Source organism: Diabrotica undecimpunctata, chromosome 3 (genome assembly GCF_040954645.1).
Source record: "Diabrotica undecimpunctata isolate CICGRU chromosome 3, icDiaUnde3, whole genome shotgun sequence".
NCBI classification, from domain to species: domain Eukaryota; kingdom Metazoa; phylum Arthropoda; class Insecta; order Coleoptera; family Chrysomelidae; genus Diabrotica; species Diabrotica undecimpunctata.
This window is the reverse complement of record NC_092805.1, coordinates 127,973,374-127,988,659: the sequence shown is the minus strand read 5'-3', so window position 1 is coordinate 127,988,659 and position 15,286 is coordinate 127,973,374. Positions and strand designations below refer to the sequence as shown.

The 15,286-nt window shown below is 33.7% G+C and overlaps 1 protein-coding gene across 1 annotated transcript in view; it reads right to left on the bottom strand.

The window, feature by feature from the left end:
* Positions 1 to 15,286, bottom strand: part of rictor (rapamycin-insensitive companion of Tor) — a 91,000-nt gene that overhangs the window by 53,484 nt on the left and 22,230 nt on the right. Inside the window, exons 4-7 of the mRNA XM_072526910.1 lie at positions 9,368 to 9,499; positions 5,958 to 6,148; positions 3,616 to 3,838; positions 675 to 831 (exon numbers count right to left, since the gene is read on the bottom strand). Of these exons, the coding sequence (XP_072383011.1) occupies positions 675 to 831; positions 3,616 to 3,838; positions 5,958 to 6,148; positions 9,368 to 9,499 (703 nt within the window). The remainder of the gene's footprint in view (positions 1 to 674; positions 832 to 3,615; positions 3,839 to 5,957; positions 6,149 to 9,367; positions 9,500 to 15,286) is intronic.

Below are 15,286 nucleotides of genomic sequence, written 5' to 3'. Positions count from 1 at the left end.
AATAAAATGTTTAAAATGGCCATACTGAAAAGTTTGTATTTTTGATTTATCGACTTATTCACAGACGGTACAGATGTCAAATGACATAATGATAACAGTCACCAAAGCCACCTCGTTGTATTACAAAATAACTCCAAAATAATCATAATTATAAAAGTCCTAAATTGTGGGTGGCAAATTCATTAGGCTCTAAAAAATGAACCAAGACATATTTTGACATGAAACAAAAATCACAATGCTTAGGAGACATGGTTGCATGTCTCCTAAGCATAATTATAAAAGTCCTAAATTGTGGGTGGCAAATTCATTAGTCTCTAAAAAATGAACCAAGACATATTTTGACATGAAACAAAAATCACAATGCTTAGGAGACATGGTTGCAACCGAAAAATAAGGTTTTATGAAAATTCGCAAACCGAATTATTCCACAGGATGTTTCAAAGTTAATATACTAAAACCACGTTTTAATTAACCCCGTACAATAAGTCAAATATAAAATTTTATCAAAAAATTGACCAAACCAAATTAAAATTTATAAATTTATACGCAGTGTGCTAAAAAATCATCAAAATAGGGCTAAAAATAAAAAAAATTAAATACTTTGAATTTGACCAACATTTTCTCCGTTGCGTTTTTTTTGCATCTGAGTGTACATTTTCAAATAATATACTTACTCTAACTTCAAGTTGAGGTAAGTACAGAACTTCGACAATTGCTCTGAAACCCCCTCTATCAGTCGGGCTACAAAAATGTAAAATACCCGGCCAACTTCGCAGTATCGTTAGTAAAGATAATCGAGCACAATTTAATCTCAGCTCACGTTCATCTCTCCTGAAATTATAAAAGAATAGTTAAGAAAGCAATACAAAAAGGTAACACTTCACATATTTTAAGCCATATTTTTTAAAACCCTAATATTATTGAAAAATTAATAAAGACTTTTAATTTATATTTTTCTAGTACATAAAGGGAACTTCCAAACATTTTCTGTGCAACATAAAACGGGTTCACATAAAATAATCAACAAATAAATACAAAAAGTAACAAAAAAATGCCTATAAATATATAAAATATATAAAAATATATATATATATATATATATATATATATATATATATATATATATATATACTGTTTACCTACTTTGTCACTTATAAATAGTGTTTCCTTCTCTAGCACTTTCGCAAGATTTTCACATATTGGTGAAGGCTTTGTCCACACGTTTTTCAAACTTTCCTTAAAAGTATAAATACGAATGCAACGAATGAACTTTGAAGAAAATTAATTTTCTTGTTTATATTCCTGTCCTATCGGAGATTGGGTATTATCAAGAGTACTCTAATTTTTTTACAGCTTTTCTAAACAATTAATTGAATTTGGATCTTGGACAGAAACTTGAGTTGAGTCAACTCTCTTAAGTTTCTTCTTCTATCTTCTTCATATTATATTATATTTTCCCTCCATCGTTTCCGTGGTCGGCCCACACTTCTACCCAACTACGATTTGTCTCTTGCTATATTAACTACCCTATCGTCTGTCATTCTGCTTATATGGCTATTCCATCTCTCTTTCTATTAAGTATCCATTCGCATATCTTTTCCACCTTGCATATTGTTCTGATTTCGTCACTTTGTTTTCGATCCCTCGGTGTGTTTCCCGTCACCTCTCTAGTATCCTTTGTGTTTTGGATGTCTCATATCTTGTTTCTGCCGTATATGTCATTATTGGTCTTATAGCCACTTTGTAAATTCTTGTCTTAGTTTCCATGCTAATGTGTTGTTGCTCCATATTATATTGTTTAGATATCTTGCTGCTCTATTGGCTTTCTGTATGTCTGATAGTTTGATGCCTAAATAGTTGAGTTCCATAATTTGTTTAATGCTGGTTCTGTCAATTTCTATTTTACATCTGGCCGGTTCTTTGATGATGACTATTGTTTTTGTTTTCTGGGCTAAAATGACCATGTTTGGCTTCTTTGATATTATGTTGTACTTATGGACCAATCTTTGTAAGTTCTCCTCATCTCCTGATGTTAGTAAGTATTGCATCGTCTGCACAGCAGATGATCGTAATTTCATTTTCCACCTTATAACCTTTAATTATCTTCATGGTTTTAATTATTTCATCCACTATGAGATTAAAGAAGTCTCCCTGCTTTATACATGTGCCTGTGTCTATTTTCTTTGTGAGTTGTCCATCTATTCTGGTCTGTATTTTGTTATCCTTGTATATATCTTCGGTTGTTTTAATGATATCTAATAGTATCTTCAGCCTTACTCTGTCGAAGACTTTTTTAAGTCAATCAAGCAAAAGAACGCCTCTTAAGTTTTTTATCCAGGATATTCTTCTACGGCCTGGATTCCTTCGCTCTTTGATTTACTGAGATATTTAGATGGACTTATATGAAGGCTTATACCTTTTATTATCTGCAGTACTAGTACTGCTGGTTTAGAGTGATTCATGGATCATTCCCAGGTTAACAAAAGTTAATGATATTGATGCACATGGTAGGAAGGCAACAGGATAGCTTTCACGATGTCAGATTTGATCACTCGTTGATTCTGATCCTAGATATTTTATCTTCTTACAGCGGTTCTGTTTATTGTAAGCCGACAACTTTATCAGCCAAAAATAGCAATATGTCAAGTGGGATTTTATTTCTCTCCATATTCCTGGGCCGGCAACAAGTATTTTTAGGCATATTCACTCTCTCGAGAGAATAAGAGATTTATAGGCTGGGTTTATCTTGTACCTCATCTCATCTAGGTCTCTCCATTCCTAGGGCACTAGTAACCCATCCGGTTTTTTATGTTCCGTCGAAGACCATAAGACAAGTATAATAATATATGTGTACACAATGTAAATCTATCAGCTATTTCTGCGAGGTTATCCATATTCGAGTAATACTCGGATGTCTCATATCTTATATCTGACCTTGACTTTGTGTTTTTAATTCTTTAATCACATAATCATATATTTCTTCTTCTTCTCTTGGCGCTACAACCCTTTTGTGAGTTTTGGCCTGTTTAACAATATTCTTCCATTTTACCTTGACCGCTACTTTCCTTCTCCACTGCATGATGTTTATGGTTGTTAGGTTCTCTTCTACATCGTCTATCCATATTTTACGGGCCGTTCCTCTTGTTCTTTTTCCTTGGAGTTTCTTTTATTATATTATATATTACATTACATTACATTTATAGCTCGATTCTCCGGCAAACTTTCTAAATGGCCAAGCCAGTTTGGTTTTTGTGACTTTACAAATCTAACTATGTCTGCACTCTGCATTAACTTGTCTACCTCATGGTTCTTTTAATTATCCTCCACATACCATCGATACAATTGGTTGAAATAATGCACGTTTCGCATCTAAATATAACCACTGGCCGAATAACTGTTTTGTAGATTCTTAGAGACTCTCGATTCAGCAATTTGTTTTTTTAGTCTTTTTATATACTAAGCACTTATTACCGCTAAGAATCCGTGTTTAAGTTTCTTGACTTACATTCTTTCTGTCATTTATTATTGAGCCCAGGTGACAGGCATATTACTAGGTATGATTTTCTACGTTTAGAATGTTATACATATATATTAGAACTAAAATGCAAGACTTACTTGTTCTTATCTTTGGATCCGTGTTTGTAGTGAAAATCGCAATAAGGAGCTGCTGTGCAATGCAAATCGATGGCAGCTATATTTCTAGTCGAAGGTTTATCTAAAAGTAAAAGCAGCACCCCGCATAAGGATTCAGCTATTTTAGGACTTTGGCACTCTAATAAATTTCGAGATATTGCTGTGACGCCGCCAGAGGCAATAAACAATTTTGAATTTAGAACACCTAAAAATAAACAAAATAACCTATTAAAAAAGTTTAAAAAATAGTGCAATCTGGATGATAATAGTATCTTTAACATTAGATTCCTTTTAATGTCGTATGTATGTACATAGTTTTTCACTTTAATCAAATATTATGTATGTATCTTGTTCGTACAACGTTTAGCTGGCTACCCCTACTTTTTTAATTTTATCCCAGTAATTAATTATTAAAGTTACAAAATAAATCATATTTATGAATGCAACAGAGATATCTGCATGTCAGAGATATCTGCATGTCAGAGATATAATGCACCAGGCTCTGACTGTAGTTGCAGAATGAATTTCAAATGTAAGGCTTAACATACGCCCTCAGAAGTCCAAAATCATGAAATTTACCAGAAGGAGGAATTTAGAGGGATTGGGTCCTCTAAGCCTAAATGCTACACATGAAAATATAGAACAATAAGGTTTTAGGTCAGAAAGATCATGCACCAACGCTATATTTATAATAAGGCAAGTGCAAGAGAAATCATTAGAATACAACAAACAGGCATATTCTATGTTTCGTGGACCTTAAGAAGGCATTTAACCGGGTCAAATTAAAGGACGTTATCCACTTATTGTACGCAAGAGAGATACCTCTAGGAATAATCAAAACAATTGAAAATATCTAACATAACAACACAATAAAAGTAAAAGTGGAAGAAGAACTAACCCACCGTACTGAAGCTGGCAATGGGATAAGACAGGGAGATTCTCTGAGTCTTCTATTGTTCAACCTGATTATGGATGAAATAATAATAAAAGTAAGAACTAAAAAAGGATACCAAATGGGAGAAAAACAACTTAAAATAATACAGACCACGCAATACTACTCTCTCAAAGTGAAGACGATTTACAACGTATGCTGCACCAATTTAATATAACCGCCAGAAAATTGACCATGTTAATTTCCCCAAAAAAGACAAAATACATGATTACAACCGCAAATTTACTAAGATGTAAATTGGAGCTGGAAGGTCAGATAATAGAACAAGTGAGGGAGTTTAAATATCTGGGCATCACATTATCTAGTTACGGAAATCTCGAAACTGAAGTGGAAGATCAAGTGAAGAGCAAACAGAGCCGCAGGCTATCTGAATGAAGCAATATGAAGAAATAAAAATATCGGAAAAGAAATGAAAGGAGGAATTTACGAAATAGTCATCAGACCAATAATGACATACGTGGCAGAAACACGGCCTGACACAGAGAGGACAAAAAGGATGTTAGAAACAGCAGAGATGAAAACACTTGGAAAAAATGCTAGAAGTACAGATATACGACGTGGAAGTCGAAGGAAGGACGTGGAAGGTGGAGAACATTAAGAACTGGGTAAAAAATAGAAGAGTAGAATGGAACGATCATATTAGCCTAATGACAACAAATAAGAGTAGTAAAGACGGTAAGAGACAGTTCCCCAATAGGAAGACGATCAGTAGGAGGACCACGAAAACGATGGAACGACAACTGGAGGCATATTGAAAAACAGACAGAGTCATGTCTATATAAAAAGAAGAAGAAGAAAATATGGCGAGCGAAGAAAAGTACCTTGCGGTAATATTAAACTGAAGGCTTACTTGGAGTCAGCAGATAGAACGAATAAACAAGACTGCAGTAACTACGTTAATTAACAAAGGAAATTAACAGAGGAAACACTCAACGCAGAGTGCAGGGTTATACCTGATATACAGACGGGTCTAGAACTACAGAAGGGTCAACTGCAGAAATATTCTATAGTGGTAGAAATTTGAACATTTTTATTCCACTAGGAAATTAACTTATCTTGGTTGTAATCTAAATGAGAACTGAGACATGAGATACTGCATTTTTTTAAGATGAAGATCTTATGTGGAAACAATATAACTTTAGAGACTGAAAATGATTATGAAGATGTTATGTGTTCTCTATTCTTTTATATGGTGTCGAAGGTTGGACTTTATTTAACGGATAAACTTCTAAAAAAACCTAAAGTCTTTGAAATCTGGGTGTATCAGGGAATTCTACGAATAAGTTGGGTAGATAGTCCGTAACGCGGTTGTTTTACAGCCGATGGGAAAAGTTACGGAAATGGTCAGAACAGTTAAATGTGAAATACTTACCTAATTCCGATAAAGTAGCCATGCACACCCTAAGCATTCTATCTTTAGCTTCAGCACCTTCGTAAGCCAGAGAAACCAAACATCGCGCAAGAGACATATCAAAACTAGAAGCCGATATTATTAAACTTTTTCTTATTAGCTTCATTGCCTCTATTCGTTCAACATCGTTTCTTAAAATTAAATCAAGTGACCTGAAAATAAATTATTTTATTACATTACAATCATCAATTCAAGTATATCTTTAAAACACTTTAAAGTGTTTCAGTCTTCCTGTAATACCCAATAATTCCAATTCAAAATCAAGAAGATTCAGTTGATTAAAACATTGCTATAACCGACGCCAGATGATCTGAAATAACTGATCAGGTATATGGTTTTTAGTTAATTTGGTGGTCCCAAAAGTACCCTACTCGACAAAGAAAACACAAAAATTTTGGAAAAAACTGTATTTATTTTTCAATATCATTCTTATTATCTTCTTTCAGCTCTATACACTTATCCCAACGATATTCAATAAGATCGATATCCTTTTTATAATAAGAACTGTCCTGTTTTCCAAAATAACCAGTAACTGCCGACACCACTTATTCGCGGTAGGAGAATCTTTGACCACTGAGCCACTTTTTCAAATTTGTGAACAGAAAATAATCCGCGGGGGCCAAATCTGGCGAATAGGGTACATGGACTAGCAATTGAAACTTAAATCCATGAATTTTGGCCATTGCAATAACGGATCGGTGAGCTGGTTGTCTTAATGAAACAACACTTTCTTCTTAGCCAAACGCGATCGTTTTTAGTTGATTTCTGCGCTCTTAGGTGGCATATTACTTCACTTTGGTAGTTTTTCCTTTTTTAAGATAGTCAAATGAAAATTATTCCACGCGCCTTCTTTGGAGCCTGTTCTCCCTTTTGAGTCCATTGATTTGATTGTTCTTTTGTCTTGGATGTGAAGTGATGGACTCATATTTCAACCATGGTCATGAAACGGTGCAAAAATTCTCATTTTTTGCTGTTGAACTTTGCTAAACACTCAATTGAAACATCTTCACAGCACTGTTTTTGCTCGAGTGTGAGCAAACGCGGCACCCATCTTGCACACAGCATTCCCATGTCAAAATTTCAGTCAATATGCGATGTACTGCACTTTTTGAAATGGCACGTAAAGCCGTCGGTCCCCCCGGGTTACCTGAAACAGGATTTAAAGATGCGGTTGATGTCCGTAAGGATCTCCCCGGAAAAAATGCCATACGATATTATTATTATTATAGAATGTGTACTTTTTACTAAAGTGATATTTTTCACACAACTATCGCCATCTCTCGGTCAGGCCGAGTACTTCTGGGACCACTCAGATACCTACAGAAAGAAAAGCTACATATTTTCTGTAGAAGACTCAATGTTGTTTTCTGGTTATTAACGAATAAGTACGAAAATGCAATTTTTTCGAATTTTTACTTAACATTAAAAATGTAAGTACATATTTGAAATAAAATTCCAAAATTTTTTTTAAACGATGATATGATAACTAATGTAAGGCAAACTCGTTAATTATTTGTAAGTTTTGTAAAAATCAATCTACACCTTTGATTTTGCGTCCAAAGATGGGTGTTGTGGTGATCAAAAAACCCTCAAAATTTCCAATGGATCCATCAATTAGTTTCAACAGTTGTTCAATTTGTTTTTGGTAGAGATTCTTTTTTTGAATAAAAATAGTCAGGGACCAATGGAGATATTTTAATTCTAGGTATCATATATGAAAGAGAGAGTATTGCTGTATCAGCAAAATTACCAAAAAAGTAAAAAAAAAAACATTATCTTTAATGAAAAATCAATATTTTTTGTATTCGAACAGATGACTTTTGACACGGATTAAAAAAACAAATTTAGTTTTTTAGTTTACAACAATTTGTAGTCGATAGTTTTACTTTAATTCACAACTAATTTGTTTATCACAATTAAGAAACGTAATTAGCACCGTTTTAAATATAAAGGTTCGAACGAATTTTGAAAAATATTGCACTTTAATGAGATCATCTGTGCATTCTCAAAAATCAGGGAAGTTCAAATTACAACTAATCGTAGTAAGTGTATGAGGATCCTATAAATCAAAGATTAATAAATGTATTAAGAGAGAAAAATTCTTAGAAAGATTTTTGGGGCCGTAAATGAAAATGGGCTATGGCGTCGAAGATACAACTTTGAACTATATCAGTTATACACCGATCCAGATATTGTGAAATTCGTTAAAGTGCAGAGACTTAGATGGGCTGGACACATTGCTAGGATGTCAGATCACGAATACACCAAGAGATTAACATTTTCAAAACCAGCGGGCACAAGAAGCAGAGGACGACCACGAATGAGATTAATTGATAATGTGGAAGAAGACCTACAGATTCTAGGGGTTAGAAGATGGAGGGAAGTTGCCAGGAATCGACAGGAGTGGCGACTTCGTTGTGAGCAGGCCAAGATCCACAACGGATTGTCGAGCCACTTATGATGATGATGAATAAATGTATAGCAAATAATTTAACATTTTTTGCAAAAAAAAGTTTACCAACAAGTCAATGATTTTATACAATTAGCATTGATATTAATAATTAATAAGTTAAGTGATATATTTGGTCTGTACTTTTGTATGGAGCAGAAGTGTGGACAATCAAAGTATCAAGCATGGACAGAATTAAATGTGGATTCATAGAAGCATGCTGAGGACACCATGGACAGCAAGAAAAACTAGTGAGGACGTGCTAAAGAGGGTTAACAAAGATAGAGAATTGCTAAAAACTGTTAAACACCGGAAAATATCTTATCTGGGACATATAGTGAGGGAAAACTGATAATGAATATTACAACTGATCCTTAAAGCCAAAATAGAAGACCGTAGAGCTGTAGGAAGAAAACACGTTTCTTGGTTAACGAAAACATCCGTGAATGGACTGAAATATCAAATGCGGAACAATTATTCCATGTGGAAGTTAAGAGAAGCCAACGAAGATCTTGTCGACAATACAGCGTCGAACTATTGATTAACATAAGGCAGGATGTTCTCTGAAACAGAAGGTTCCACACTCGTTATTCACGATCAGATTATACCAACCAAAAATTACCTGAAACTTATCGTCAAAGATCCTCAGGTGTAAAACAACAAATGCCGATATGGATGTCAATGTCAATGAGCTATACTGCGATCGCACTGTGCTCACAGACCAACCAGCGGAACTAGTTACATTTGATATGCAACATAGCATTCGCAATAAATCCCACTTATAACCTATTACATCGCTCCACGTAAAGTTAGTTTTTCATTTATGAGCACACGAAGTACCACCCTTGCTTGTCAAAATGTCCTAAGCATAAAACCAACTTATAAAATATGTTATATGATTGTCATTAGGGTAAAAACTTACCTTGTTAATAAATAAGGTATTAATAACTTATTTGACTGTACAATATCTGTTTCTGTTTTAAGGACATGTCGTATACATCTTAAACCGGCTGTTCGGATTTGGGCAGAGTTGTGAATTAGAGGAATCCTTAAACTGAAAATTAAAAAATATTTTAGACATTTGCATTTTTATATTACATCGACTACGTAAACTAACCTGCATCAAGTACGTTAATAAACAATTTTAATTAGAAACACAAATGCAAAAATCTAGTATAATAGGGGGTATCTCAAAAATACGTCATAAATTACATAACTATTTCTGAGGAAAAAATAAGACGATATTTCACCATATATAAAAATGCACTCAAAAAGTTCTTCATCTTTTTATGTAGACACGACTGTCTGTTTTTCAATATGCCTCCAGTAAGTTGTCGTTTCATCGTTTTCGTCCTTCCTATAATTCCTATTAATTTAATCGTCTTCCTATCGGGGAACCGTCTCTTGCCGTCTTTACTACTCTATTTGTTGTCATTCGACTAAGATCGTTCCATTCTACTGTTCTATTTCTTACCCAGTCTTGGTGTTTTACCAACAATTTTCTTAAGTGTTTTCATCTCTGCTGTTTCTAACATCCTATTTGTCCTCTCTATGTCAGGTCTGTTTCTGCCGCGTATGTCATTATTCGTCTGATGACTGTTTTATAAATTCTTTTCCGATATTTTTATTTCTCCATATTGTTTCATTCAGGCAACCTGTGGCTCTGTTTGCTCTATTCACTTGATCTTCCACTTCTGCTTCGAGCTTTCCGTGGCTATATAATGTGATGCCTAGATATTTAAATTCCATCACTTGTTCTATTATGTTACCTCCAGCTCCAATTTACATCTTAGTAAATTTGCTGTTTTAACTGCATTTTGTCTTTTTTTGGGGAAATTAACATGTTACAACTTTCTGGCGGTTATATTAAATTGGTGCAGCATACGTTGTAAATCATCTTCACTCTGATAGAGTAGTATTACGTCGTCCGCATAACAGATTATTTTAAGTTGTTTTTCTCCCATTTACTATCCTTTGTTAGTCATTACCTTTTTTATTATTTCATCCATAATAAGGTTAAATTATAGAGGACTCAGGGAATCTCCCTGTCTTATCCCATTCCAAGCTTGAATAGGTTCAGTTAGTTCTTCTACTTTTCCTTTCATTGTGTTGTTTTGGTAGATATGATTTGACGACTTAAGATCAAAAAACGACATCAAAATAGTAATAGGTGACAAAGGTAGGAATTGAAAAAGAATACATCGGAATAATTTGGAGGCATAGCCCACAGAGAGACACGAATGAAAACGACCAATATCTTGTTGATTTTGCAGCTAGTAAAAACATGATAATCGATTCTACTATAGTTTCCCAGAAAAACATACACAAAGGCACCAGGATATTCTCTGGAGGAAATGTGAACCGAATAGATCACGTCTTGATAGAAAAGCAATCAGCAACAAGTATTTTGGACGTAAAAAGTAGATAGAAGACCGAGAAAGCGATGAGAGGACGATGTGGATGAGGACAAATCTTCCTTGGCAGTCGGTCGTGGAGGAGTGGCTACAGATCGTAATGAATGAAGAGGTCTGCTGAGGGAGGCAATGGCTAGAATTGAGACAATTGTAGAGCCATAGGATGGATAATACAATGCAGACGAGGCAAAGCTAGTAGCTTACAACGGAACCTACTTTTAAACAAATGTAATTGAACAATAAACTCTTTCAACATGATCATATCCGCCCCTAAAACACAATGCTTGGCACTCTTAACACCAAAGAAAGCTCTGAGATGCAAGCTTATGAAGTAACTATCAATCAAAGAATCGCAAAATCGCAAAAATTGATAGTATTTTATATACAGATAATTGAGTCAAAGCACGAGAGCAAAAATAGCAGCATATCTGAACGATAACAATTCAAACAAATATTAGCATCAAACTAAAAATCAGCTATAAAACCTCTCATGGCATATAATGTAGAAACTAGACTAGAAATATTAAAAATAAAGAAACATTACGGGAAATAATAGAAATGAAGATATTTCATAGAAGAGTCGAAAAGATATGATCGGTGAAATAAGATCGAAGACATCAATGGCTAAATATTGAAAAAAGGGGGATTGGACATACAACAGATAATTGGCCTAAAATAAAACAGCAAGAATAATTCAGACTCTAATATGCTAAATGTTTAATATTATTTAAGCATTAAGCAAGGATGTGAGATTTCGGATTTGGTATAATCTGTAAACTGTGTTTAGCAATGCGATATGTAACTAAAAACTATACGAATTCTACACCTGCAACATTTCAGAGTGGACTGAGTAGTCATGTTACAAAAGTGGATAAAATAAAATATATAAAGATAATCTCCATAACATCCATAAATGAGATCTTTGAGGTATTTCTCTTAAACCCTTAAATCTTTTCAGTTATCGAGTTACGGAGAAAATACCAACTTTTAGTAATATTCGCATGAAAAGACAGTTACCTTGGTTTTGTTTTTCAATTATATTTTTTTAATTGCATTGTTCCTGTTTTGATTTGTATTAAATTATTTATTACGTAGCCATTAGTATTTCATTACCACTGTTACTCATATGACGCTTATGAGTTTGTTTTGATAACATAGCTAGCATGATCCAAAATAATAAACAATAAACAATTTCACTAGAATACAATGACTAGTAAACATGAAAACAAGTACACAGAGTAATTGCGTTGTTAAGGAAATAAAAACAAGTCTGATGTAATTAAACCAATATCAAAGACAAGTAAATAGAATTTATAACACATAAACTAAAAGCAAGTATAAGTTTTTTCTTACAAATTGCGTTTTACGTCAGCGATCAATTTTATTAATCACATTTATTTTCAATATTTTAAAACGTTGCTTTATTGTCTGATTTCCGTTGAGAAATTTTTAAACTGAAGAAAATGTAACATAGATTGAGGTACTTAAATAGTAAAGCACAAAAGAAATAAAAAATAAGTATTTATTAAAGAAGAGAAAATTGTTCTTAAATGTAACATTTATTTGGAGATAATGAGTTCTCTGTTTGATATAATAGACCAAGGCGGATCTGTGAAGAAACGACTACATTTGGATATCAATGGACTGAAATAAAACGGCGATATGGTCCCGGTGAAGATAGCCTCAAATGAGTTTGACATAATGAAATATTGCTGTTTGGCAGTGTTGAAATTTACAAATGAAACAATAAAAGCAATAATATATGTAATATTCTACAATTACCAAAAAAGAAAAAGTAAATAGTTTTAAAACAGCTTTTAAAATAAATAGTAAAATGTCAGTATAAATCTATCTATCTATATAAGGATTTTTACAGCTGTCGTCTCCAGTCCTTTCTGTTCTGACATTCTAAATCTCTAAGGTCTCGTCTTTCCATGGCCTCGTCTACTTCATTCCTCCATGATCTTTGGGGTCTACCTCTTTTCCTCCTTCCTATTGGACTAAAATCCGAAATCTTTGCTATCCACCTTGTATAATCTGTTCTTCTCACATGTCCATACCAAATTAAACGTTTTTCTTTGATGTAGCTGAGTATGTCTTGTTCTACTGCCATTCTTCGTTTTATCTCCTCATTTCTGATGCGATCCATTTTTGTCACTCTGCAGCTTCTTCTCATGAACTCCATTTCAGTTGCTGTGATTTTGGACCTGTTTCGTTTATTTATTACCCAATTCTCTACTCCATAGGTCATTATAATGCGTACCAAGGTGTTATAAATTCTCTTGTTTGTATTTCTGGTAATCTGTCTATCCCACAGTACCCCGTTCATTTTTTTAATACATGTTCTTGTCTATGCTAATCTGCTGGTTATCTCTTGCTCGGTGGTTCCATTTTTTGAGACTATGAATCCTAAATATTTGAATTTTTCAGTGCCGTTAATTTCCCTATTATCGTCCATTTCCAAGTGTCTCACTGGTTCTTGCTCTGTTGTTAAATATTCGGTCTTTTCTAGATTTATTTCCAGTCCATTTTTTGTGTATTCCTTTTCTAATTTTCGGAGCATATAGCACAGATCTTCATCTTGAGCCGTTACCACTTGGTCATCTGCAAAGCTTAACGTGTACAAGAAGTTGTCCCGGATTGGTATTCCCATCCCTTCACATTTCCTTTTCCATGGTTTTAATATTTGTTCGAGGAATATCTTGAACAGTGTCGGAGATGTAGAGCATCCCTGCAATAAGCCTTTTGTGGTCTTAAATTCGTTGGAGTATTTATTGCCTGTTTTAACTCTTACCTTGTTGTTGTTGTAAAAGTTTTTTACGGCTTCTATTAACCTCTGAGTTATTCCGATTTCCTTCATCGTGTTCCATAGTTGTTTTCTGGGGACCGTGTCTATTTTTTGCCATTTTTTTTTTCAATTAATTGTATAAATAATAAAGTTAAAAAGACATTTCTGGCAACTGATGTTTTGAGTGTTCTGACTCTATTGCCAAATCTATCCGCTAACTTATCAAAGGGAAATTGCCAAAAAAATTCTAATAATTTACTGCAATTAATATCAAAATATAAATTATAAAATTGCAAAATCCATAAAATAATATAATAAAAAAATGTACTTTTTAAAAGCTTTCTCTCTTTGTATTATAAGTATATAACATATACATTATAAGGACGGGGCAACATTGCCAACGCAATATTACGTTCTGTGAAACTTAATTGACAGCTAATTTGAGGCTCTGCACTGGAACCAAACGTGAAAAATGTCCGAATTTTCTATAAGATACAACTGGCTAAAAATGTTTTAATTTATTACTCTGGCTGCAAAATAACAGTAAATACAAAAAAGGGGGAAAACAAGCCTTTTCTTATTTATTGTTTTTCAATCACCTAGGTGGCACTTTATAATATAATAAAATAGTCCACCAAATTTCATTAATATCGATTTAATAACAGGTGATTCAGTAAAAAGGTAAGATTTGGCAACGCTGCTGGCGAAAAAATAGAGGAGCCGTGGGCTTGCGACGTAAACGTTGCGAATCTAGAGAGCAGTCTACCAGAATCTAGTCGACCATTTTGGGAGTTAGACTTAAGACGTAAGACTTTCAATGTTCAGATGTATGAAATATAAATGGTCATTCAGATAAGGTCTGAGGGTCAGCAACAACCCCTATTGGGAGTCTTACGTTGCCATGCAGGATATCTGTTAAATACTGTTACGATAAATATCATGGCCTAAAATAACCGTAACTATATTATGACTAATTCTGTTTTGTTGTAGAAATTTCGGCGAAGGATCTAGAGACCCAAATTATGGTGAATCATCCGAACGAGGTGTCCAGGTAGACCGAAATAAAACCGGTCTGAGCTTCTGGGGAGATCGCCGCCGTTCTCGAATAACAGGATTTCCTATATAATAACGGAACTTTAATTGAAGAGAACAGTGGATTTTGAAGACGCGCTCGCGATTTAAATGTTACGTTCGCCTATATAAATTATGTATCATTCGTTAAATAAATTGATATAAGTTATCGTGCTTTTTAATAAATTAAAATAAGAACCTTTTAATTAAGACATTATAAATTAAATAAAGACATAGCAGTTAAATAAATTCTCATTTCAATACTTTAACATCACAATGAATTTTTAATAATAATGTAAAACAAACAAAAATTATGTAACTTTTTAAGGGTTTTTACCCAGATATTTCGAGGCTTGACTGATGTACACTTGGTAATTTTAAACTCTTTAGTTCGAAAACGTTCCGTGATATAGCCCGATAGAGTATTTTATTTTATAATGGATTTTTTTAATAACATTTTTTGATGAAGCCCACTTTTATCTAAGTGGGTATGTAAACAAACAAAATTTCCGCCATTGGTCTGACAATAATCCACGGTCATTACACGAAAGACCCCTACATTCAGAAA